General features: G+C 38.7%; 1 protein-coding gene across 3 annotated transcripts in view; it reads right to left on the bottom strand.

Annotated features, from left to right (window-relative positions):
* Nucleotides 1–26752, bottom strand: part of KIF1B (kinesin family member 1B) — an 80668-nt gene that overhangs the window by 46475 nt on the left and 7441 nt on the right. For 2 of the 3 annotated variants that reach the window (XM_054395122.1, XM_054395123.1), the window contains exons 2-15: nucleotides 18810–18886; nucleotides 17205–17384; nucleotides 15156–15221; nucleotides 13551–13729; nucleotides 12702–12813; nucleotides 11538–11615; nucleotides 11226–11291; nucleotides 10076–10151; nucleotides 9710–9788; nucleotides 9027–9169; nucleotides 5277–5410; nucleotides 4115–4194; nucleotides 3382–3457; nucleotides 340–419 (exon numbers count right to left, since the gene is read on the bottom strand). In XM_054395122.1, the coding sequence (XP_054251097.1) occupies nucleotides 340–419; nucleotides 3382–3457; nucleotides 4115–4194; nucleotides 5277–5410; nucleotides 9027–9169; nucleotides 9710–9788; nucleotides 10076–10151; nucleotides 11226–11291; nucleotides 11538–11615; nucleotides 12702–12813; nucleotides 13551–13729; nucleotides 15156–15221; nucleotides 17205–17384; nucleotides 18810–18886 (1426 nt within the window). Of the gene's footprint in view, nucleotides 1–339; nucleotides 420–3381; nucleotides 3458–4114; nucleotides 4195–5276; nucleotides 5489–7868; nucleotides 7911–9026; nucleotides 9170–9709; nucleotides 9789–10075; nucleotides 10152–10469; nucleotides 10488–11225; nucleotides 11292–11537; nucleotides 11616–12701; nucleotides 12814–13550; nucleotides 13730–15155; nucleotides 15222–17204; nucleotides 17385–18809; nucleotides 18887–26752 lie in introns of all 3 variants that reach the window. The other variant, XM_054395121.1, reaches the window with a different exon arrangement.

The raw sequence follows: 26752 nt of genomic DNA, 5'->3' as shown, positions 1-26752 counted from the left end.
AATCCTCCAGCCATCAAAATCTCAAAGGCATTTTCAGCAGTTTTTCTTACTTCAGCCTTCCTGTATCTTAGAAGGGATACCATGCCTTCTACTACCCAGCTGTAGTAATGAACACCTTATGAAGCTGAGTGACTCAACACATGACTTTTAAAGCACAAAATCAGCTTAAAGTAAAATGCATTTCTGTATTTTTTAATCACCTACAGCAAATCTCAAGCTTCATTTGTACCTGCAAGTTGAATAGCTTAAGGCACAATCGTTATTTAAACTCACAGTGTCTCCCGCAAGGGAATGTAAGCAAGGAAAGAAGCAGATTTCAGAGCAAGCTGCAATACTCACCTAGTAATACCATCTTTGATGTAGTACAGCAGACATTCAGACATGAGTGGATCTTCATTAAGGTTTACAAGATGAGGAGTCTGAAAGAACAAAAAGAAAAGGTAATTAAGAACAGAAGACCTACTTTCAGGCTCCTTCCCACAGCAGCGGAGGATGTACAGGGATCCAGCAGTTGTGTTGCGCATATCCAGGCTGTTCCAAACTTCTGCAGTACTGAAGAGTATCACAAAGTAACAGCAGAGAAACAGCTCAGATTGCTTTATCTGAAATATCCATCAATAGAGGGCATAAAGGCTCCAGCTGGAGAAAGAAGACTCCATGTAAAGTCTCTGTAAACTTTGGTAAGGGAAGTCCAGCAGCAGATAATATTGCTTGAGGAAAACATTGAAACTGATGTGGCATCAGCTTTGGCTTTTCTTGGGCAATGTAAGCCAGGTGCTTGTTTGGCAAACTGTTAACAGCAGAAGAAATCTAAAACTACTAACATTTTCTGATACAAACAGCTAAGAAGCTTTTCATCTAAAATTCTTCTAAATTTAAATCCACTACAGTTACTAAACCAACCTTCTTTGGTGAAAAAACCCCACTGGAATCAGCAAACAAGTCACAAGGCCTTGGTGTGTAAATCTAGCCAGTGAGGTAGCAGTAGGCACAAGCACAAAAGAAAAGGTAAAAATGGTTAAACAGAACGAGAAAGGTGATAAAAGAAATAAAACCACATGCCCCTTAGTTATTCTCAAAGAGAATAGGTCTAGCAAAAGGAAATAAATATGGCTAGGATTCCTCGGGAACATTACTTCCATCAGCTTACTCTAGCTGCAAAATGTTTACTTAAGAGACATCAACAGCACTCAGAGAAGCTCAAAAATGACAAGATGTTCACAGTGAAATTTGTCTTTAAGAAGTTTGATTGTCAGCCCAATGGAAGACTTAACTATAAAGAAAAAGCCAACTTTTTCACCCCTAAAAAACAAAGGCCATCCAAAACACAGCTGAAGATGTCCAATGTCATCATCACTATTCACTGCATTCAAATCAACACTAGGAGATAAAGCAAGTCCCAGACACAGCTGCTATACACCACTATGACTTGTAGCACTTGGACACTCTGAAAATCATGCTGTACCCTAAACATACACATTCTAGTATCTGAGTTCATTTACTGCACTAAATCAAAGTCTGAATGGGCAAGAGAGCTTTATAAAAAGTAAAGCTCAACAACTTGTAAAATGATGCAATTCACTTATTCTGAGATCTACTATTCATCCACAGACTGCTATGGCATCAACTTTCTCCTTACAGCATTCCTCAAGCATGAGCTGAAGGATTATCCCTGCTCCCATCTTTGATGACAGCACAAGCAATTAAATTACCACAATCCATTTCAAGAAGTTTCCTGCCATCAAAGGCAAAATTGATAGATGCAGCAACGACTGCACAATTTGCTACCTTCTAATCTGCAAAGTGGGCAAAATCTGCCTTGCAGAGTTCAGTTTAGAGCTCAGCTGGTAAAAACACAGTGTTGTCCTGTTAGCATTAATTAGATGTATACTGGTACCTCAGAAGTGTGAAGCCTTTATAAAAAGCCTTTCATATTTGCTATCTACATCTTCTAAATTTTCACAAGAGCAGCCACAGCTACTTGGAGGAGAAATAATGAAACTGAAGTGCAAGAATGGCAATGAACAGAAGCACACAGGACTAGGTCAGGGGTTCTACTTTTCCTAATAAATCCTATATGGGTAAAAAAAAAAAAATCTAATCTGTCTATTACCAAAGGAACTATGCAGCTCAGATGGCATTTATACACAAACCTGATCAGCTGAAAATGCACCAAAAGAGTCATCAAAAAAATCTGAGGGCCTTTGAGGGAAAATCTAAAAGGAGATGAGGATCCATAACATAAGAGAAAGAAATATAGAGAACATTCAATGAATTAGCATCTTTATTCCAGAAGTTCCTATTGCAGATATCAAAAAGCAAACCAGAGTTCTACCTACTCCAGGCCTAATAAACCTGTACTACTTAAGAAAAGGCTTAAATGTTACAACTGATTCCCTGACCTGCATTTCTGTACAATGTCTCTAGACAGCTCCCTTTTGAATCTCAGATCAAGCTTGCTACACACTTGTGCATTCAAGTTCCAGGCTAAAGTTTCCCTCTGAGCTCCTTGTACACAAATTTTTGATACAAGAAAGTATATTCTTCTCCTTGTACTTCAGTAATTCTGCTCAAATTGCACAGACTGCTCTTTTACTAAGTTGATCATTTTATATTTATAGCACTGATTTATGGCTTTTCCTACACAGTTCTGCTACTTCCAAATTGAAGAAAACAGAACTACTGACATGTGCTGAAAGAAATATTCCCCTGCGTCCCTTATGTTGAGTGGTTTATTAGATTATAATCCCTTTTTCTGAGGACAAAAAGGATTAACAAACCAATTCAAGAAAGAGCACCTAAACAAGACATCAAACTTTTCTGAGTACCTCAAAGAATAGGGAGAGTACCTGAAGGTCATAGACAGCTACTACAGAAAATGGCAAAACCAAGGCAGCATTTGAGTTGCTGCAAACATTTCTCCTTGCAGCACAGATTCTTCTAAAGAAAGGTACAAAGAAGATCAACCATTTTTTGATATCAGAAGTCAAAGAACTTTTCATGCTGTTGCTATTTCATCACTGTATTAGGCTCAAATACACATCCCTGCTTTAACAACCAATAGAAGGTACCACAGGCAGTTCTTTCTGCAGCATTGCATACCAGGCTGCAACAGGTGCATGAGGAAGTGTCCAACTTCATTATCATGAGCAAAAGAATCCTTAGATGTTAGGCATCTTGACAGATTCTAACACTGAAGTTATTTCCAAAAAAAAGATACTGTAAAAAGAAATTACTACTAAGAGTCCAAATCTCACTCATGTTCTTGTGCATCTTACACGAACACAAGCCCCTGTATGAACAGGAGCTCCCCATCACCTCTTCCTCTCAGGATGACCAGACTTTTGGACACATGATGCAATAGTTATCAATTTTCCATACCTTTTTAGGTGAAAAGACTCCAAGTGTTCCTCCATCTTCCCGAATGGCAACTCCCATTTCTGCCAACAATGCCTCCCTGAGAGGAAAGCAAAATGTTTTCCATGGTTTAGGCTTTTTAGCAGTAGAGTCTAATGAAAGCCATGTAATTAAATACATTAGACATTCAAGCAGCCTATCCACTGACCAGACAGCCAGGACTGTCACCACCCCGTAACACAACAGATTCTAAACTTTAGGCCTGCAGAACGGCAAAAATTTGTATTACAGAGATTCAATAGCAGTTGAGTGCAGTAATGTATCACTCTAATTGTTACTCCAAGACACAATTCAAACTAAAGCTGGAACTATTTCGTAACTTCAGATAACTCCAGTACTAAAAACTTGATCTTTTCTGCTTAACTTCAGGCCCAGACTTTTTGGACTGTAAGAAAATTGTGGTAGGGGGAAGAAAGAGACCAGAACTCCATGTTGCTTCACAGCAGAAGCCAATGTAGCAGCTTTAGATGTTACCTGAATCAAAAGGGTAAACACTTGAACCATAAGGAACACAGGAAAGAAGTCAGCTTTCTCTCAACACTGCCCTTACTGTTTATATCTAACACAAAGATCAGCAGATTTATCACTAAGCACCATTCTGCTGTTCCACTGCTTTTGAACAGAGTAATGCTCTCCGTTTCCACACTTCTCCATTTTCTAGAGACCATCCACATCTACAGCACTTTCAATTCCTGACCTTTCCATCCTAATGGCTTCAGTTTTCCTCAGCTTCTCTTCCCAGGTTTCATTCAGCTCTGCAATAATTTTCTCAGATTCCTGTGTGAAAATCCCAGAAGTTGTTTTACAATTCTCCTCAAAGATCTTCACATAATACACAAAGCAAGTAAAATTTTTGCTCAGTTTTAGACCTCAAATTAATTTTGGATATAAAAAGCACTCTCAGCATTATCAAAATTCCACATTGTCTTACTTAATTTTTAAAAGGGTAAATAGCCTTGAGGGCAAACTGAGAAGAAAAGACAACTTCATATCTAACCACAACTTGAACTGCTTCATTCTTTCTGCCTTTTTTTTTTTTGGCTTGGGTTTTTTGATCTGATTTACAGACATCATTCAGTAACTGGATGCCAAGGAACTGCAGAGACCACACTGCTATTTCCATGGCAACAGTGTGTTTCCAATAGGAAAGGGATATGCAATGTGTGTTCCAGCCCATTCCAATCCCTGTGGCAGTGTCTCATAGACATCAGAATGAAGCAAGGATTCAACACAGCCAGCACTGCCCACTCATCCACCCATGGCGATTGGGGGCTTTCGTAAAAATTAAGAAATACTTCTCTGTAATGCACTTTTGATGCGGTTCAGCTCTATGCAGAACTGAGACAAGGCAGCTATTGTCTGGATGAAGCATGCTATTCTGTGTGCTTCACATTTTAATCTGTGGGGGCTGGGCAAACATAACAGTGGCAGGATTATTCTTCCTCCTTTTATTCAGTTGTGGGGTAATTTGTTTTTTTGAAAGCTGAGGGCATTTGCTAGTCAGACTTTGTCCATACTATTGCTGACCAGGTCTCCTGAAGTCTGTACTTAGAATCAAATTTTCCATAATTGTTTATAGATCCTGGGATGCAGTGGCAAGACTCAAGATTTTAATTTATACTTCAGTGGTATCTCCAGAACACAGTTAAACCTAAGTAATCCTAACAGCAAAGGCTGTGCCTGAACCCAGTCTCTGGTCCACCACAGTTAAATGCCCTTTTACAGGTGCAGGTGGGTTTCAGACAACTTCCTCCAGTAACAGCAGCACACTGGAAATATTTATGAAGGGAAGTTCTCACAGGTTCACTGCTATTTAGCCTTGGGAAAGACCCAAGCCCTTAGGCTACAGCAATACCTACCTTCAACCGTTCAATCGCCTCTTCTCCTCCAGGTGTTGACATGATTCTTTCCTGTATACTGGACACAGATGTCATGCCCACCTGACTACTGAGAGAGCAGGAGGATGGAGAGGCAGTGAGGGACCCCATGGAGGCTGTGGAAAAATTGCCAGGACGTTGATTCTCGGAGGCTAGCAAGTATCTATGTTTATTGTTCTGAAAATCTTTCAAATCTGGGAGAGAGACACACAGACAGAGGGAAGGCAGAAAGATAGGGAAAAAGGAAAACAGGAGGAGGGAAGGAAGAGGAGAAAGGAAAGGAAGGAAAGACCAGTGTAAGAGGAAAGCATTTAAGCAGCAACAAGACAAGTTTTGTAATTTTTAGATGGCAGTTTTATTACTTTTAATATTAGCATCTGTAATGGCTAACTCATCTTTGACCCTGAAGATTATTAGTAAAGACTGCATCATAAACCATTTCAATCAGAAGAGATTGGAAAAAATAAATTCACACACTTGCCAAAACCCAAACCATCCTGTTCCTAACTGAATACTAAATTGAGCACCATGGAGCTCAGACCAGGATTATATTCAATTTCTCATGATATTAGCAAACATCTTGGGCTGAAGTCTGAATAGATTCTACCAAAATACTCTCTTCCAGACTCCTGTAATCTAAAATGATGATTAATTGAATCTTTATCACAGCAGTGGTTCTGCTGCTGAGCCACCCAGACTGCAAGAACAAAGAACCTCTCCTTTTTAAACTTCACAGGACAGTCTGTAGATCACCTCTCAGTCTGTGAGGAGGAGAACACAAGTTCACAGTAAAATCATGTTACTCCTTGACTCTCCTTATCTGAGAAATGGACATCCAACATACTTGACTGGTGAAACATCTCGTAAGGGTCTCATATTTTAGAAGGTGCTTTACAGCTTTTTGGTCTTAGTCTAGATGAGGAAGGCCTTCAAAAACCCCAAAAATCAATAAGGCAGCTTTTGTAGCCTGAAAACCTGAAAGAAGTCTGGAAAGACAGGAAAAGGTACCTAAATGATTTAAGAATTAATATCCAAAGGCAATTTGTTTTTATCTACCTTAGCTTCTCAGATATGTTGGTAAACCATATCCTCAGAATAATCACACACCAATAAAAAAAATAAATCCTCTAACATGGAAATTCCAAAACCCTCAACAGCTCAGTTTTAATAATTTGGATAGCTTTAAATCCTATTTAATAAACCAAATCCTTTAAAGTAAGCATCCTTAGCAAAGAAATAGGTCAAATCAGATCCTGCAAGCTATGAAGGAGGGCTTCACACTCCCCAAAATGAGATGCTCACCCAGACATTGCATAAATTTCCATGTCTTCCTACATCTCCTCTACTCTTAGCCTGAACAATTCTGCTATTGTCAGCCTTATGCCCTAGTTCACTCCACATTCAACCTGCTGTTTCAGTCTCATGAAACTGATGATTGCATCGAACCAGTTTGAAAACCACCATCTGCAAATCCAGGAAGCAGGGGTGGGAGTTTTAACAGGAGAAAAGCAGGTTAAGGAAAGGGAATGCCATCAGGATGCAGAAAGCAGGCATGACAGGGCAGGGAAGATGAAATCTGGAAAGGCCAGTAGTCACATGCACTCCTGAGATAAAAGAAGTGGCACTTGCAATAGCTTTCACAGCTGCTGTGTCCAGAGAGAACCAAACCCCTCAGAATCATGCACACTTCTCCTGGAGGCTGTGACTTTCACACGGATGAATATGCACACGCTGGAAGCAGCATCAGAACGTAAGACAAGGCCAGGATGAGTCTTTACACCACCAGTAGCTTTAATTTTAGGAAATTTCAGACAGATCTCCAGTTGCTATTGAGTGAGCGAGGGTGACAAAGACTACTCGAAGAGTTTAAAAAGTTTACTAACCCAAAATGTGCACAGAATGCAGTTCTCTTGCAAAGGACTACAAGTATTTCCCTTTCTCAGGAGTGAACAGTAGAACAAGACTAAACTGCTACTTGCTGACTGTTTTTAACCCTATTAAGTTAATCACCTGCAACTAAATATTTCAGCTCACATAAGAGATCTTCATCAGCACAAGATGTCCAACTTTTTTTTATTTTTTTTATTTTTAAAGCAACTATACAAAATAAACCTCCATCTCCAGGAAGAACTAGTAACATTTCATCCTGAGTTAATCAACTGGCACATTTAAAGCAAATATTTATAGGTGGAAAAGAGATGTTAAAAGGCCAGGAAGCCACATGAGTAGAAGCTGTTTTGACTGAGTAACTTGAGATACATTCGAGTAAAAGATTTTCTGCTTCTAAGCCTGAACTATTTGCTGTCATGAAAACAGACTAAAGAATTACCACTCTCTTTTCTATATTCTGCCAGAAAGCAAGCAATGAACATATGCTATGTTTTAAACTTTGCACTTTTTTCTGACTTTCCACTCAATCTAAGAAATGCTGGCTAAGCTAGTTTCCATGAACTGCATTGCATTCCACAGCAAGTGTTCTGTCTGGGATTTCCCTGTGAGAAATGCTGGCATGCAAAGCTCAGTTAAAGCTGACCCAGAGAAAGCAGGGTAAAAAGAGAACCACACAATACACACATTTGCCTCCACTTCCAGAGTATTCATCTCCCAATGGATCAACTGAAAGGAAGCAGGAGGGAAAATACAAGAAGGATCAAAATCGAAGGTTCACTAGCACGAAGGAAGGGAAGAGAACACTACTTGATGTTTAAAGAAACAAAACAGTTTTCAGTAACACATTGTTTTTTCAGTTTTGATTTAGACTGCACGACAACACACGATTTTCATTGTCTTCTGGACAGTTTCTTGAAAACGAGCAAACAAATAGGTAAATACATGTTACATCTTTAAGCAGTCTATGGCTAATTTAGAACTTCTGCATCACAGGCAAATAAGCTCTGACAAATCAGAAACTGGTGCAACACTGACTTGATTATTTTTAAGTCAAAGAATTTTAATCCACTGGAAAACATTCTGCGTTTTTATGGGCATCTCCTTCACTAGGAATTAAATCACTGTTCGTATTTTAGAAGAATGTAGCAGCTAAAATTTTAATTTGCCTTGTTTGGAATGAGGACAAGGAAAGAACCCAGGCACAAGTGTGTTCTGGTGCTTTAAGAGGCTGCTGGCAAAGTAAATCAGCACAATACTGCTCTGCCAACCTAGTTCAAAATCTCAGCCCAACAGAATTCATTATTTATTCACAAGCAGCTGTTTCCCAGCTATTTTGAGATGACAAATGGTTTGTCACTCAGGACACTGTCTAGCAGGAATTGGCCATCATTTTATTTTCTGAGCAAGGATAGTATTGAAGCCAGGTATCAACTAGTCCCATTAGCCCTCTAGTAAGGGGGAAAAGATGTTTTCTTTTTCCATGTGAAATCAAGTTTCTGTATCTCAACTATCCTCCATTTATTGGCAGCCAGATAAAAAGCCCTCCATAACTCACCAGAGCAACTCCTGAACATTTTATTATACAAAATAATTTCTCTACTCTGTCTCCATGTTTTCCCTTGAGAGTTTGAAGGTGGCCTGCCAACTCTCCAGACAATCCTAGGATGGGTTATTTAAGGACAGAAGAGGCCACCATTTCTAAAACCATGTCCAAACATGGTTTTACATGGAATATTATATTTAACTTCCATGTTTTAAACCCCTTTCTCTCACAGGCTCAGCTCTCCCTCCTCTGTAAGAAAGACCAACTTCAAGATGGTATGGTCTGTTTAATTCACTTACTGTCAATAATATCTCCCAGCCCTTGGGCACGCAAGAGGTCCTTAAGCCTTGTCACCTCCTCCTTCAGCTCACGCACCAGCTTGGCATTGGGATCTTCATTGATGACAGCATTGCATTTAATCTGTTTTGCACGATCAGCATATCTGGAACCAGACCCAAAGAAGGAAACCTTACAATGCACATATAGCTGCTTATATGCAACACAGGAATGCAGCCATACAGAAGACATTCAGCTTGCAGCTGTATAGCAGAGGAGAATCCTGGATTACATTCAATCACATATTTGAATTCCTGGTTAATACAAGGTATTGCTACAAAAAAGAGACAAGTCCTATTCTAGATGGATTAATAACATATAAAACAGACAATATGCTATTTTTGATTTATTCAGTGCTTTCAAGCCTCAGCTTGACTCATTTGCTCAATTTCAGGGACTGCATTGGAAAAGACCATATGAACACAAGAAGATGAGTTTCATTTTCTAAGAGTGAGCAATAAATCCCTAGATCCCCATTCACATAAAATAGATTGGTTTTCTTCTTTCAAGGTAATTGAACTCTTGCCAATATAGAGTCTTCCTCGCCACCAATTCTCAAAGCTTAACAACCTGAAGGTTCAAAGGATAGAATGTGGCCATTAGAGCCAACAGCTACTCATATCAATCTGAGATAAAAAGAAAGTACCTTAAAGTGCTCAATGTTTCATCATAGTTTATATCTGCTGGACTCAAAGCGGCAACCATTGCAGTTCTGGAGTTACCACCTGTAATGAAAAGGAAAGATTTAGATGAAATCACAGTGCACAATCTAGGCACTAATTACCTACTAAATAGCAGTATTTTCAATAAACTATAAAATTCAATTGTATTCTAGATTAGATACAAAAATCACAGGAGAGTTGTAACTGCAACAAAGGGTAGAACTCTGTGACTCGGTTTGACTACTAAATACATTTATTGTCATACTTGATATAAATTTAAGTGAGTCAGAAAAGCAGTCAAAGTGTAGTGAGAATTTCTTCCCATACTAGCACAGGAGAATCAGCCATACCCAGATTTTCTCGAAGAAGCCATGTTAGTACAGAATCTCGGTATGGTATGAAGTCTGTCTTCTTCTTCTTTTTAGTCTACAAAGAAAGAACACACTACTGAAAAACAGACACCAGATGAAAAATTAACATTGAAGACACAAAAGTCACAGTCTAGGTATTAAAAGAACCATGTCAACCTACACATATACTATCTAAACAGAGGGGTGGCCCATCCTCAAAATTTATCCCCAACCTTAGAATGCTTTTAAATTTTAGTACCTTGACTATAATTTACAGTCAGAGGAATTTCTCAAAGATCTGACATAAAAGATCCCTACTGTTTGATTCCAAATTGAATACAACCTTACACTCAGGCAAAAAAGACAACATCCATTACTACTCAGACCATCGTACCTTGTTGGTGCAGTTATCCTAAGTTGAAAGCATTAGAGAAAGAGGAAGAAGATACAAGATGAGCTTAACAGAGTCTATAGGGAATTTTTCTATTAGCTTGGATCACATTTTCTTTTCTTGAGAAGCCAAAAGAGAACAGCTTTCATTAATGCCTCCCCCCCCCCATAAATCTAAAAAGCACTCAAGCATATTCAACCTGTTCAACCTGTTGAGAATTGAATAAAAGGAACAGCAATAATTTACTTGCTAGTCTTTTTTTTAAAACTAAAAGGCAAAGTAATTTTTCTAAGCCTGCAAGTTTATGGTTGGATCAACAAACGCTCACTCAGCTCCACACAGTATGAAGTCCTGCCACTGCATCTATTGCACTGATATCGCTTAAACTTTTAACAATGAAGCTGCAATTATAAAACGATTTTTCAAATACAAATAAAATTACTGCTCTGCAGAACTAAAAGCTTTCTACATGAACTTGCCTTCTACACAAAGGCAGGCTTCTTTTTTGCAGAGATTCTTTGCAGCTAAATAAACCAATGCCTCAATCTATCAACAAACAAAGTTTCTACCACCCTGCATGATATTCTTAGAATATTATCAACCCTGCTCATCTATCAAACTACACACAGCTAGTTTGGCTTAGAATGCTAGGTCAAGAATCATTTTGCTGCACTCTATCATTTCACTGTTTAACTCCATCATGTCTCTGTTTTGCTAGCTCCAGAAAAGTTGTTGCAGGTAAGTCAATGCTGTACTTACCACTTCAGCCAAAGCTGAAATAACTTTGCCCAGGGTTGTGAGAGACTTGTTTATATTTGCTCCTTCCTGAAAATCAGAATCCAGCATTATATAGTAGTTAAAACTTTTTGACCATTAACCTCCAAAGACTAAAGTCAAATGTCACATCTATCATCAGGGAGGGAAAAAGAAAAAAGCCTTTAGTTTTGCAAGTCTCTCTTCCAAACTTAAAATAGCAGTGCTTTCTTTACTTATTATTTGTCAAGTAAAAGACTTCACCATGATGCTTGCACCTGCTTCCCTTTCTTTCTTTCCCCCTGTATCCATCAATACCTTTAATCGGGTTCCTTTGGCACCAGTTGAATCAGCTCGCTCACTCCCAGCGAGATCCACGAGGCTAATCTTGCTGACCTGAAGAGAGAGCACATTAACAATGAGAGTCAGTTCTTGGTAAACCAGAGTTAGAACAAAGCTTCAAAAGGATTCCATGGTATGAGAAGAATTCTACTGTCTAAAAAAAAAAAAAAAAAATCACCACAAAAATCACCCTTGTGTATGTAAAACTACACTCAAAGTTTTCACAAGCAATTAGCTTGATGCTGTTATCTGAGCTAACAAGCATCAAAGACACTTATCTAATAAAAGAAGTGTCTGGGATTATGTTCTGGGTTTAAGTATCACAGTTCTCTACCTAAAAAGGGAGAATGAGGTCTCACACGAACAAAGCAGAACAGAAGAAGCCAAAAGAAATTAAGTTGTACTGCTACAGACAACCCAAGTATCTCAAAGGAAGAGAAACTTCATGTTTCATCCTGATTCTAGTTACACCAACAATAAAGCTACAGACTGCATGTCAGTTAATGATAATTTTACAGGGTATTATCATTTGGGGAGGGGAGGTCTTCAATACATCATTTTTTTCAGATCAGTCCACAGACATCAGTTCAGAAACATGAACATTACCTGTATTTTAGCTACTTTTGCATTGCAAAGCCTCTATTTTCAAATAACAAAAGCCAAAAAACCGTTCCACTCTCAAGAGTGCACCTCCTTTTAACATGCACATTCCAAAAAGTGCCTAAGTCTCACTCATCCCAGTTCCTGTGCCCAAAGAAAAGAACTAACAAAGCAAATATTTTGCACTGACAAGCAAAACTACAGAAAGTTCTGGGAACAAGACTGGGGAAGATTAACTTCTTTTACTTCATATATCCCTCCCCACAGTATGCAGTCCTTACGGCTGTATTTTTCCCACATCTATATATTGTCTTCCTGCACATATTCCCCATTTAGAGTTTAGAACTGCAATCAAAGAAAACTCTGTAAGAAATAAAAGGGCTCAGTCAAGGTACATAGCAAGTTCATACTTAAAACACAAGAAAACTCAAAACAAAACAAAAGACACAAAAATCTAATTTAATTCTCATCTTATCATCATACTGCCAGCAAGAATAAGTCACTGCAGAGAAGATCTGTGAGAACATATCTGGGACACACCTTCTCTGTGGAAAGATCAGTCTCTGTGTCATGTTTCTTCTGAGTAAAGACAATTGTAAACACAGCATGGGAGCGGCTGCTGGTTTCATTCATGTTGGTAGCTGCCACTGTCCTAGAATATGAACAGATATAGATATGTTTTGAAAACCGTAGCCTCTATGCTGCAACTACAATGACCTGCGGGGCTGAATGCAGTTCATTGCAGAGGAATGAGACCAAGAGGTTGTACAGTTGCTGTTCTGTCCTGTAACTAAGACCAAGCCACACTGAAAAACATTAACTAACCCTTTGATTTTTCACTCCTGAGTTACTCCCATCTTCATCACAGTTTAAACAGAGCTTCCTCAATCCATGTAATCAATAATCTGCATTACACTCAGACACCTAAGAAAACGAGCAGCATTTACGTCAGTCTTCCCCACATATCATTAAATAGAGCCTACAGTTGACATGAAAACAACTAGTAATGAACCAGAACCTAAGCTAGAATGCCAGCTTTAGTCCTGAGCACTTGAATGAGTAGAGGCTGTTCAAGTATTTATGTATACCAATACAGTGATACAGTACACAATGAAGGCAGAAGAGCCACTATGATTATTTACATACTTCATCCCAAGCTCAATTACAGGCTTTAAATACTATATAGCAAGGTGCAGCACTATTTCACCACACAAATCAGTTTCAGCCTTTTCATAGGACTGAACAGTGCATATTTCAACAACACTCCTTATGTGACACAGGTTTTACTAAATAAGTCAATGCATCAAGGAAGATATTTTACATCTGTTGCTATGTGCCACAGATTCCCGTAACTGAGATAAAAACATGAAACATGCTGCCATCACTAACCTGGCTTTGTTCCCAGCATCCATGAGGTCTGCAATGTCTGTGTAAGACGTGACTGCTAGCTTGGACAGATCTTCCACATATGGTCCAAGCAAAGGATGCTCTCGCACCCGCAAGTTCCCTTTGTTCTTCGGGTTCAGCAAGTCCCTGACTCTCTCACAATAAATCTCCATGTAACTCACCTGAAAACAGGAATTTGCATGGAAAAATTAGTGTTTCTTAAGGCTTCCTCTGCAAGCAGCTCTGCAGCATTTCAGAGTGCCAGTGGCAAAAATTACCCCAGTCCACTGCAGGAAAGCTGGAAGCAGGTGACTCAGTTTATTTAACAGCTTGAGACAATGGCAGAAGGCAAGAGTCACTAGTCTCATGCGCTAGATCTCCAACATAAGCTGCAAGCAACACATCCATGTATAGATCCCTCAACTATGTCAAAAAACACGAGTGTTTAATTAAAAACCATACGCTTGAGCTCACAATCACCTTAACAGCTTTAATATAACACAGGAGCCAAGCTGCCTTTCTAAAAAGGCAAACAAGACAAATGGTAGAAGCAGTCTACTTAAAGGAACTGCTCTTGTGAACATCCAAAGCAAACTTAAGGAGGGGGAAAGATTCATTTCCTCATGTGCAGAAGCAAATTTTGATTTTAAGATGTACCTACATCCTGCTGCATTCCTGAGTCATCAGTACAATTACTCAAATCGTCATCACCTTAAATCTGCACCCTTTGAAATAAATTATAAAGCTAAGACTGTTTTTCAATGCATTCTTTAGCTTCTGTTTCTCATGATGTTAGGCTTATCCTAGTCCAACAGGTACTCAGCAGATGCAGCAGTCAAGATACTAAATATTAAAAGAGACAGTAAGTTATTCACTTGCATTCTGGGAAGAGATTACAGATGTCAGCAGTTTTAGAAACTTAAGAGATTGAAGATCTCTTTCTGTTTAAGAGCAACTCAGAAAAAATGAATTCTATACCCCAAGAGATCAGAATATACCATTTATACATTTCCATCACTATTTCTGTCTAGCTGTCTCCCTCCTCTGCTTGTCAGATGTTTTTTTATTTCCATTGTAAGAAATACTCTGTTTCTCTCTCACACACAAAAATCTATGCTTGGAGAAATAATCAAACCAAAACCAAGTACCAAGTAGTTAAAACAAATTTCTTTTGTATGCACAGTTTAATTTTTAATCCAAACCAACATTAGTACCATTTAAGGTAAGATTGCAGGACTAAGCTTTTCTAGGCAAGTCCCATAGTGAAACAGGACATCAATTCTGACTATTAACCGATAAGAAACATTAAGTCTTCGATTCAGCAGTCAAATAAAAAAATACATAAATCTATAAATTAATCCTTAGGTTTTTCAGTCCATCATTTCTTTTGCAATTGCTACACATTAATTTTCTGGTGGGGTTAAAAAAAAAAGAAGTCTCAGAAAGGTTTTATTTACATTTGCCTCAATCATGGAAAAGAAAAGACACAAAGCTTAAAAAAAATTTAAAAAAAAAAATCAGCATGTTAATGCAAGAGCAATAAAACAGCACCCCAGCTCAGTTTGATGTCCAGCACAGACATATTCTTTGATCCTTCATCATACTCACCTCTACAGAATATGACATTTCTTCATTGCTGTTGTCATTGATTTTCTCGAACAGTTCCTCACATAGCTAGAAAGAGATTAAATCCCAGTTAAAGATTAGTCTTTACTGAGTACTAAAAAGTAACTTCTATGACATGTCATTAAATTGGCTTTGGAGAAGGGCTGTATCACCCACATACAGCCTCACTGAGAAGATATTTAATCTCAATTCCAGATGACTAGCATTCAACCTTATTTTATACAGTACCTCAACTACTGTTCTAGGTTTCACAAATATTGTTGTTCTGTACTGTAAAATTAGAAAAAGCCTGTAATAATTGAAATTGGAAGTAAAGGAACAGTTAAAGTCCTTAATCATCTCCTAGTCTCATAAAAAACAGTCTGTTTAATGTGCTGAAGTTCCAGGATTGAAATCAATAGGCAGAAACAATTTCACATCAAGGATACTCAGTAGCAGCCTACTACCTCAACAGTGCTTGTCTACCAGTAACTGAAATGAGAAACCTAAAATTAAGATAATACATGCAGAAGAACTGAAGAGTGGGCAGGCCATGGATACATATTTGGAGATGAAAAAGCAGAGAGGAATAAGAATAGAAAGAAGCTTCTGCAACAGATACCTACAAGTCACTGTATAAAAAATAAACGGATTATGAAGAACACAAGCAATTTTGAAAGGATGCACTCTGAAGTATTCAGTCAACACATGGTTAAAGCATCATGAAGTTTCACACTAGGGACTGCCAGACAGGGAATTTTGCCAACACATAAGAATTTAATGTCGACAATCTATATTACTTGGAACAGGACTGTGTTGTACCTTCTGTCTATGTGACAAGAAGAAGAACAGGTTCAACAAGGTCTCCCTGAACAGACAGTTTATTTTGTACCTTTATGAGAAGGCCTCCCAGTGAAACTGGAGAGGAATTATCTTATGTTAAAACTGTAGCAGATAACAGAAGCATTATTAAATCTAGAGGAGCATTATTATTTTGAGGGGGGTTAGGAGACTGTTTAATTTGCATGTATTTAGGGTTTTGGAAAAACAAATGGGAATATCAAGACTACAACAAAAAAAAAAAAAAACATAGCACAAAGCTCCTGCCACAGATTTTCAGCTCATTTCACCTGTTACACTGTTATATTACTGTAATAAATCCAGAACGCTTAGACAGAAGAACAGCACTGTCCTTCAGCACATCAGCTTTCAACATTATTTTCAGCTAATCACCAGAACGTTTGTAACTATTTTAGTACATATGCCCACGCTATTAACAGAGAACAACACTCTGTGTCCTCTACTCACACCTGTGGCACAGAGCCAATGTCTACTGCAAACATGCAACAGAATGAGGACTCAAGCTGTTCAGAGTATTTGTTTATTAAAACTGAAACCCAACCTCAGGTTTCTATTTTGGGAATGGAGGAACATGCTGTCTTTCAGCAGACTTGGAGAACTACGGACTGAGGAGGGCCTGCACTTAGAACAAATGCCACACAACCAATGGCTATAGAATGCTAAATCCATGATGACAGCATAAATTGTTGCCAGCCAAAATGTCTTGTGAGGGTATCTCAGCTTCTTCAAATTTCATGTCAAATGTCAAAAACAAATTTCATAGGGGGCAAGTAACACAGAGCTGTGCTAAGTTGCCCATAATATTTTTTCCCAATATTCTGATAAACTTACTTTCTTGCCAAGATCCACTATTCAGCTTTTAAGCTTTGGGAAAAAATTGTTTCTGGCATGTTTGTCAGTAATATCACCTTGTGAATTAATGCTGAACACAAAGTGCTCAACTGCTGTCCTAGCTAAAGTGAAAGGAGGAGATAAGAAACCCAGTGAATAAGACATCTTGATTTACTAGTTTCTTGGGGAAGTGGAGAAATCAGATGTAGAAAAAAATGAAAGGGTGTCTAGCACCAATGAAAGCAACATAACAGATGGAAAATTGCTTATAAAGCTCTTTTGCCCCAGCAGATTTCTTCCACATCAGAAGTAAGCTGAACACGCTATCAAATCAAATGCCCTTTCTGGGTTCTGTTCTACCTGGGGGATGATGCCTGCTTGGCTCTCTTCCTGCTTGCCCATCATAGTGTAGGATTTCCCAGCTCCAGTTTGTCCATAAGCAAAAATGCAAACATTGTAGCCCTCAAAGGCATGCTGCAACATTTCCTTCCCAATATCATTGTAGACACGGCTCTGAGATGCAAAGCAGGGATCTTCAGGCTGAAAAGACATGAGAACAGCATAAACACAGTCTTAGTCTATCATTCAAATAACTGGGGCTTTTTCCTCTTCTAACTTATGGGTCAGAAAGAAACAAATGTAGCACATTTTTACACAGAACTTTTTCTCAAGGCCTTACAAGCTGGAGTATGACAATGACACCCCTTTCAGGATTGCTTTATCAATGCTGAGGAAACAAACTGCACAAAGAAACCAACCAGTTCTGTTCTGTGGACAATGTTGACACTGCTGGAAAAGTTTTGTGCAAGATCACCAACAAATGAGGTTCAGGTGTTTGGGAGAAGGGAGGTGAGGGAAGAAAATTAAAAGTTGTGTTGAGAGAGTCAATTTTTTTCTCTTGATCACTGAGGAAAGTCCTTGGTAAATATACTTGAAAAAATTATCATGATTATCTGTGCAGATGTTTTATGTTGCACAAACAAGAAGAGATTGCACAGATAACAGGATAACATACCACTGAAACTTGATTTTGTGGGTGTCACATCGCAAGTGACTATCTTGCTCTTGATCTAGCATTCTCTCTCTTCCTGCAATGTTGTTCCTGAAAGCTGGGCAAATTTTTCTGTCCTAACATTCTGTTATCACACCACTTTTTTCCTTGATGCTGCTTATCCGCTAAATTTTCCGGAATTATGTTCAGAATGCTCCTCTGACTGATCCTGCAGACCACTTGCACAGATGCTCTGGAGGATTCAGTGAAAGAGATGCACAAATCCAAGTTTTCCATCACAGAAACAATCCTGTTGGCCACAGATTTGCTCAGAAATATTAAGTCTTATTTGCATCATCCAAGTTACTAAAGCTAATCTTAGAAAACCCATTATTCCTTCTTTCTATATCTTTTGAGAAAATAAGGCAGGGGAGGGGCAGATGGCAGAACACCACAGTTCTGCCACAGAACAATTACAGGAAGTCAGCAAGACCTTAGCGCCAATTCACAGGTGGGTGGGGCAGAGGCGCTAAATAAGAGTTTATTGCTTTTGCAGCTCCTGGAAACATGTATCACTGCTCACTTTTCCAGATATGACACCAGAACCCAAAGCACATCTCTTCCTGAGCTGTAAGAACTTGAGTAGTTTTCACTTGTCTAAGAGCAAAACTAAATTAACTGTGGCTTACAGGCATTCTTAAAATATTTAGAACAGAACACCACTGGAGAATATTTTCCGGAATCGTTCAAATGTTTACAACTTGTCACCACACCGCAGGAGCTTAGCTTTCTGCTCTGCCCCAAACAGGAAAAGACAACATACAATGACAAACTTTTAACCTGATGAGTGTTAGAGACAGAGCAGAAACATTTGACAGGGATGGCATGACCAGAAAAGAATATAGTTAAAGCAAGCCAGACAACAACAACAAATAACCCTGAAAACAAAATCATTTTCTTGTGAAAGAACTTACCGATGTGTGGGACCAATAGGAGTAGTCAAAGCTGAAGGACTTTGGTGCTTCCTTAGGATTCTTTGGGTTGATAATACCTACAAGAAATAAAATTCAAATTCTTAGCTAGCTTGACATTTAAGTGCATAATTAATGAGCTTGCTGACCCTTCACTTAACCTGTGAATCTGAGCCCTTGCAGAGCTGCTGCACTGCACAAGATTAATAAGACTAAAGTAACAGACTCACAGCTTCCTAACACGGTATTGCTGTAAGTCTTATAGTAAATAACTCAAAAGAAAAAGGTTCCTAGAAGGAATGGTGCTGCTAAATGAAATTCTTCTGTTGGACAGAAAGCCAGAAGCAGATCCTGCTGGTCCCTTGGCTTTTAGAATGGGACAGACTTTCAGGAGTTGAGGAGTATTAGCAAGAAGGAAAATCTGAAACACAAAGAGCTGAGTAATCTCTGGTGATTTCACAGCAGCACAAGAAGGCTATTTTGAAATACATGTTAGCAGAGGAGCTCATTGTAGAAGGATTTTATTTAAGAGCTCAGTATTTTCAGGGCATGGAAGGAGACATGAAAAAAGCTGGATCCAAAGACACTTCAGGGATTATCTGCACAGTGCACTTCAATGTTCTTTCACTTGCACAAAGCCTACAGACACATTTTTAACAGGACTGACATTAACTGAACCAAACAATCACCGCAAAAAGTTCTTTCTATACACATCCACTGAATCCCACAGTGACCCCCAACCAAACTGTGTGCTTTTTCTCTGATTTATGATGTCCCTGTGAAGAAGTTCACACACACACAAAAAGCCAGCATGAAAAAATACCTGTCTATTGACCCTACGTTACAGCCTTTTTAAGTCCCATCCAAAACGCTGACCTCCTGTTACCTTTTCAGCTCTTGTAGTCCTTGACTTAATTTTCTTTCCAAGGTATTCATATGCAAGAATCTAAGAAATTTCAGGTGAGTGAAGCCATGGAACACTTTACAAGTACCAGAATAAATGTATCTTGCAAAACAATCTGGTTTCTGTTTATTTTAGTACCTCTGCACAATTTATGCTCCTTTACTTAGCTCCTCTAATTCTCTCAATATTTGACCAAACATGTGCTTTCTCAACACTTAAAGCTCTTCCAGATACCTTCAGAGCTATTGTTTTTATTGTGGTTTGGGGTTTTTTCCCCCTTTCTCAGAACAGTTTCCTGTAACATTTGCCTGGTAGGGGGAATAATGCAGAGTGGATTCAGCTGTCATTTTAATGGCATACAGAACTCCTGTAGATTCTGTATTCCAAGGAGGATAATTTACAAGAACAGCTCTTGCTGCAGAAGTGACACTCTGTTGCTTTCTTCTTTTCAGCCCTACAGTGTTGGAAATACTGAAATTATTATTTCCAGCAGGTGCTTTCAACACCATCTGTGTAAGTAAGGACTGTAAAAAGGCATACTCTTGAGGGTATCAAAATTAGATAAAGCACCTTAGATTTACGTATTCCCATCTGCACCTAAAACAGCAATCCACCTTTGGGAGTGACACACTAATTACAGTAAGTGCAAACAAAATCTACACAGAAAGAAGCTATCCGAAGGTGGTGACAGTCTTCCTGAGGATGACTTACACCAGTTAGGCTATGCTTTGGAGATGGGGGCTTCTGCCTTTATTTTTATGATAAATACAGATTAACACCAACATCTTTTACCATTTCAGACATAAACTTAGCATCCCATGGCACCAAAATCTCTGAAAATGTGGTTACAGAATCCCCATCACTCCTCTACAGGATGTTGTGTTCCTGAGCAGGGCTGTTGTCCAAAATCACAGTGTGTGGAAAAGATCACTGTCTGGATTGCAAATAGCAACAGTTGCTACTCAGTTTCTTGTGGTCAACTCGATTTCACTTGGATGTACCTTGTGCTGACATTCTTGCCTTACAAATGCCGACAGACATGCAAGGCAAATCAATAATATGCCTTGCACCAGTATCAAATGACAAAAATGCTTGGGGCTTTGATTAGCAACATGGGCATCAACACATAACAAACTGGTAACCTAAGCAATCTCACATGGCTTTAGTTTCCCCTTACTAGTTTGACCAAACAGGAGCACATCTACAGCACACACTTATTAAACAAGTTCTAAACGGTAAAGTGAAAAAATACCAAATCCCAGAACACAGCTCCCCTGACCTAAACTTAAAACAGTTCCCTCCTGTCAGTGTACTCCAGACCACTACAGTTCAACTACTTCTCATTTCCAATTCAGTTAACACTGAAGGTCTGAAAGGTAAGGAAGTAATACCTTATATCCACAAGTTCCTACCCAAAAAGCAGTACAAACAAAACCCAATTTCCACTTTAGTTCAATGTGACAACCTGTAGGAGTGAACATTATTTTCTTCATTATTTTGGGCTACAAGTTCAACAGAAAGTAATTTAACCATTTAAAGCAGAAAAAGGCAGCAATAAAGAGAACCCATTCCCATGTACTACAATCTGTTCCTATCTACTGTGCAACACAATTCTAAGCAGATAGATGAAAAGATGTATTACGGCCAGTATCACCCCAAGCAATACACATACTGTTGCTTGATCTTAAGAGCAAATCGCTACAACTCAAACTCCTGATAGAGTTCTTGTGAGAGGCGGAGTCATGGCCAGGGAAAGGGAGGAGCAAGTACCTTTATTCATACACTGCATTTGCAACCTTGTCCTGGAAATGGGCAACTCATAGCCCAGCAAACTGTGAAGCTGATCAAGACAAGCAGAAGCTTAGCTGCATCTTTCCTGGCTAACACATTCTTAACCACAATCTAAAAATGCTCATTGGTTACTCAAATGTCTCATCAGTGCACCTTTACTTTAAGGCACTAATGCAATAATACAAGAGAGCTTTGCTCTTAGAATCAACAGTGAAATGGTAAGTATTCATCAAGGGTTTTTTTGCCATTTTTATATTGCTGCTTATAAACAAAAAGGACATTTCTCTTGGCCAAGGCTAAGCTGCACTTGGTCTCTCCAAGGAAACAAGTTAAATTACCTTCTAAGATTCTGTTGTGTCAGAAACAGAAAACAGAACAAGTAGCACAAAATTCAGTATTATTCAAAACCAAGTTTGATCTGAAAATACTTCCCATTAATTGTTTTTTGGGTTTGGGGGTTTTTTTAAGCTAAAAATCTCTAGGAAAAGTCCACCACTTCCAAAAAGAAAGCAGAGAAGCCAAAAGTTTAATCAGAACAATAGCTATTTTTTCCACTGGGCTCACTGTGCATAAAGGCACACTGACCATCTGTGAATGACAAGATTTCTGGCTATGCAACAGGCTCAGCATCTGGAAAGGCACTATAAGCTTGCCCTTACGACTTCACCCTACTTGCTTTTAGCTTAAATTTGATCCAACACATTTACGAAAAGTGAAGTTCAGGCTCCGTGATTTATGCAAGTGGCTCCGCTCTGTCCTTTTTGTTTTAAAGCAAATTTTTAACTGTGTTCTTAGACAACCTTTTCTCAGCTCCTTCACACAAAGTTCCATGTCCAGCTCACTGTTTTGAAAACTTTTTAGCATGCATGTTTTTGCAAAGCCTATGTGGAGAAACATATCTGGAATGGGAGACGAATGTGCAAGAAAGGCAGCTCTGTCAGAGGTTGGGAATGCAGCTGGTTGGCCAAAACCTTCCACTGCAGCAGGAACGGGTCAGAGAAAACCTCCTGGCTGCCAGGAACTCTGCATGCTGTCCCTCACTACTGTCACAGCCTTTTGATTCAGCTTCCAACCCAAGTCTGAAGTCTATTTATCCTATTCCTGTTTCTAAGACAGTCTACATCCTCCATTTTCAGAATCACTGGTTTAACAGAATTCTCAGTCTATCTACAAATGAATCCATCAGAGCAGACTGCAAAAATATATGATTACAACCTCAATAGATTTCAATCGGACTTTCTTTTTTTTGAATACCAAGCACCAACTCGGAGGCTACTAGCATCAGCCACATCTGATGTGGTCTGAATTTAACCCAGTGACCAGGTAAGCAATAGTGTGAGATAAGAAACCTAAAAGAAGATGGTGAAGCAGCTAATAAACCAGGAATTCAAACAGAAAAGTTACTGATCTAACTTGAACGTTTCTACTGCACCAAGAATCTTCTTTGGAGGGTCAAGCAAGTCCATGAAATCTAGCTGCCTTTAAATGAAGCTAATGGATGTTTCTGAAGAAATGAAAACTTCTTACAGAACAGGTAAGCTTTACCTAAAACTTCATACTTCAAATTGGGAAAGACAAAAAAAGGAATGATCATGCAGAAATGAGACTGAGTGGGCAACACTGATTTTTTGTACTATGTTATTCAGCAAGCTGTGTTTACAGCTCAAGAAGGAAACAAACAGAATTAAGAAGAGTATTTCCAGTGTCACCAATACCCACAAAAATGTTAAAAGCTTGTTTGGTTTTGGTTTTTTTTTTTAAACCATGCAAGGCCAAGATGAATGGTATTAGTGAATCATGAAACAGGTCATCATCTATCTCCTCTCACCACAGCACACTCAGGGCATGGTAGTTAAGCTAATGCCTTAATTACAGAGCCTCGGGAAATAAGAAAGGCAATATGGCAGACTATCACAGCAGGAACACATTAATGGTCTTTTTATCTTACAGAATAAATTTGTTTATCTGCTATTTCCAAGGTCCAATGTGGCAATTAACTCTTCTGTTTGCAAACTGACACTAACACTTTGTGCCACAACTATAATTAGTTGCCACCAGCATGGCACTGCAGCAACTCTGAATGTTGGAGTTTGCCTAAGCAGCCACTTTCTGAGAAACTCAATCCCTTTTTCAGGCCCCTTGCTTCACCAAGAGCCAACTTCTTAGGTCATGGGGAATATTCCAGCTTTCCACAAGTTAAGGTTTCTGCATTGAACAGAAGCTGGAAAGGATGTTTTCCAAAACTACCATATCCCAATACATTGTGTTTTCAGTATAAAGGTTACATGCATAACTCAAACACAGAAAGGATGAAACAAGTTGAAGATGTTATGTTCCTGCTCCAGGGTCTACAAACTCTTCTGTGATCAACGCAGCAACCACAGTTTGGATTAACGCCCATCATTTCTCTTTGGAATGAAAGGCTGGGCTAAAGTCATGGGAATATTCAAGTTTTAAAAATATGCTCCAGAAATTGCTGATTTTGCTGAGAGAGAGAAACATCCATATTACATTACTTTATTTGAATTATGAATTTCCAGATGTTGATAATAATGTGCTTCACCTTTTAACATCTACAACAGTCTTCTACCTTGGTAAACAAATAGAATAAGTAGAAGCAATTATATGTCAGAAATTGATACAAAATTCCAATAAAAGAGCACTGTGAGAACAGCTATGCAGCATCACCGTTTCATTTGAAGCAGTTTGCTGGCCCAACCTAGAAACACAGCTTGCATTTCAGAAGGTTGTTTCTCCTTACAGTGAAATAGCAAAGCCGTACAGAGCTGTGTCAAGCCACCTGAGGTGTTTCTAAGCAGCAGCAATCCATATATTCTCTGAAGGTCAAATCATACGAACAATTCTTTATGCTGTTTGAATTTGGTGAAGAGTTTTTTTATGCCTTTAACTACAAACACGTTCTATCACTGACCAAAAGGCAAGGAAACCAACGGTTTTAAAAAAGAAATTTCTTTACACTGAATCATCTAACATTTTGTATCACTGCATAATACCCATGTACTTCAACTATTAGTCCTTGTACAGCAGAACTATACAATAAGGGCAGTACCGCCTAATAAAACACAAGGAGAAAGCAGGAGCACAATCAGTGAGGGAATTTTGGATGTGCTGCATCAACAGTAACCAATCAATCTCCAGAAAACATTTGGATTTTAACATGCCCTTACTTAAACAGGCAACTTCATTTCTTGGCATAAGGCACTTCCACAGTCTATCCTACTCGTTCCTTAATTAACATTTTTTGTACCATCCACCATCTGGTTTATCAGCTACCACAAAAATAACATACATTTTTCAACCTTTCAAATCTATAAGATCAAATTCCTTGCTAGTTTTTCATTTTAGCAAAACCTGATAGCAAACTTGGAAAGATCACTTCGCTATGGAAACAGTACCCATGTATTTTGGAATATGGAATATTTTGCATTCCTACTGTCATTTTGGACATATCAATTTTTTTTTCTTTTACAATCCAACCTTGATTAGTTGAAACTGAAATTCAAAAAGCACACACCTCAAATAATCACTTTATTTAGCACTTAGAGTATGGAGCACAGCAGAAAGCTGACATAAAGCTATAGTCTTCCCAGGATACTCTCAGGTAGAAACTGTATTCTCTAATTTCTCATTCCTTTCTAAACATACACACAAACACATTACCACTTCCAGCCTTCATTTCTGGACTTACATTTCTATTTGCCATTAAAACTAACCATGTAAATACACAGTGGGAAACCTATGAAGAGGAGGAAAAAAATAAAAGTAATCATAAAAAAAAAAAAAGGCAAGCCAACTTTGCCAAGATCAACCTCTCATTCCATTCCCATCTACTCAGCCACATAAATATTTTTGCAAGCACAAAGAATGACCAAAACTACTTCTTAACCACTTAAACCTCCTGTCAGATTATGACACTGAATTTGCAGTCCAAGACTAATCTGTCTTCATCCCAGTCAGCACTGGTCCTCAGCATGCCACAAATTCTGCAGCATAGAAATTATCTGCAGTTCAATATCTGGGGATACAAGCAGCTCCTTCTCAAACTCTTGGAACAGAGACAGAGCACAAAGCACACAAGGGTTAAGAACTGAAATTACTCCCTTATCCCTCATTGCATTTCAAGTCAAGTCAGTGGATTGAACAGCTCCACCTCTGTTGGCAGTCAGAGTCATATGACAGGGCACTCTGCCATCAGACATGCCACATATTAGTCACTGCAGGGTGCTCCAGTGAAGAACTGGCTAACTGCAGTTTGCTCTTCAGATAAACACCAGTAGACAGAATTAACCTGGGCTAAATCCTGGGATTAGCTGCTATACAGTCTGTGCTGAGGGGAGGGAGGCAGACTGATAGATTAATATTAAAAAAAAAAAAAAGAAACAAAACAAACACAAAAAAAAACCCAAATTCATCAGTTGCCAGTTAAAAATAAGACCCAATAATGGTGAAAGTCAAGTATGGAACTGAAACTGAACTTCCATCCTTTGTGCAACACGGCCTCCTTTGTCTTTCCATCCCCATATTGCTACCGCATCTGTCACTGCTGAAGGCACAAAGCCTCTTTTATTTCTCCATATGAAATTAAATTAGGTTTCATCTCACAAAAGAGATTTCACACCAGCCTCTGTATTTCTCCTTGTGGCAGCAGTAACCTACACAGCATACACATTCCAACCAAATGCCAACACATTGTGAGATAACAGCTAGCTAAAAAGCTAGTTTTCACTTCTCATTAATCATTGGTAAAGGATTTGAAAATTTCTGCCTAAAAACATGGTAGTCATCTAGACAGAATTTTGGAAGGAGGAACATTTGGGGAAACAAACACAAATAATGCATTTCTGTGCCTTCGACAAACTCTTTAAATCAATATAAGCAGCAGTTTCATTTTATGATGTCTGAATCATCAATTTAACTGTCACAGAAGATCTGGGCCTTTCAGAATTGACTCCCCAAACCCAAATTAATATTAAATACAGTCTTTTAAAACACAGGGGTCTGGAAAATATATCTGCACCATCTGTAGACTGGAATGACAACAATGAGAACATGTTCGTTACCCAGAGCAGGGTGGAGCAGGCATTCTTTCTTTGCAGGAACGTGAAACGCGTTCCCAAAGCCACGTTTAACATGGGCTTCTTTCCGAGGCATAAACTGCCATCACATCTATGGCTACACTGTTTTTATAAGACTGACTTTCAGGGTTGTTATTATAAGAGATAAATGAAGG

This window comes from Indicator indicator, chromosome 32 (genome assembly GCF_027791375.1).
Source record: "Indicator indicator isolate 239-I01 chromosome 32, UM_Iind_1.1, whole genome shotgun sequence".
In the NCBI taxonomy this organism is placed as follows: Eukaryota; Metazoa; Chordata; class Aves; order Piciformes; family Indicatoridae; genus Indicator; species Indicator indicator.
This window is presented reverse-complemented; position numbering and strand designations above follow the sequence as displayed.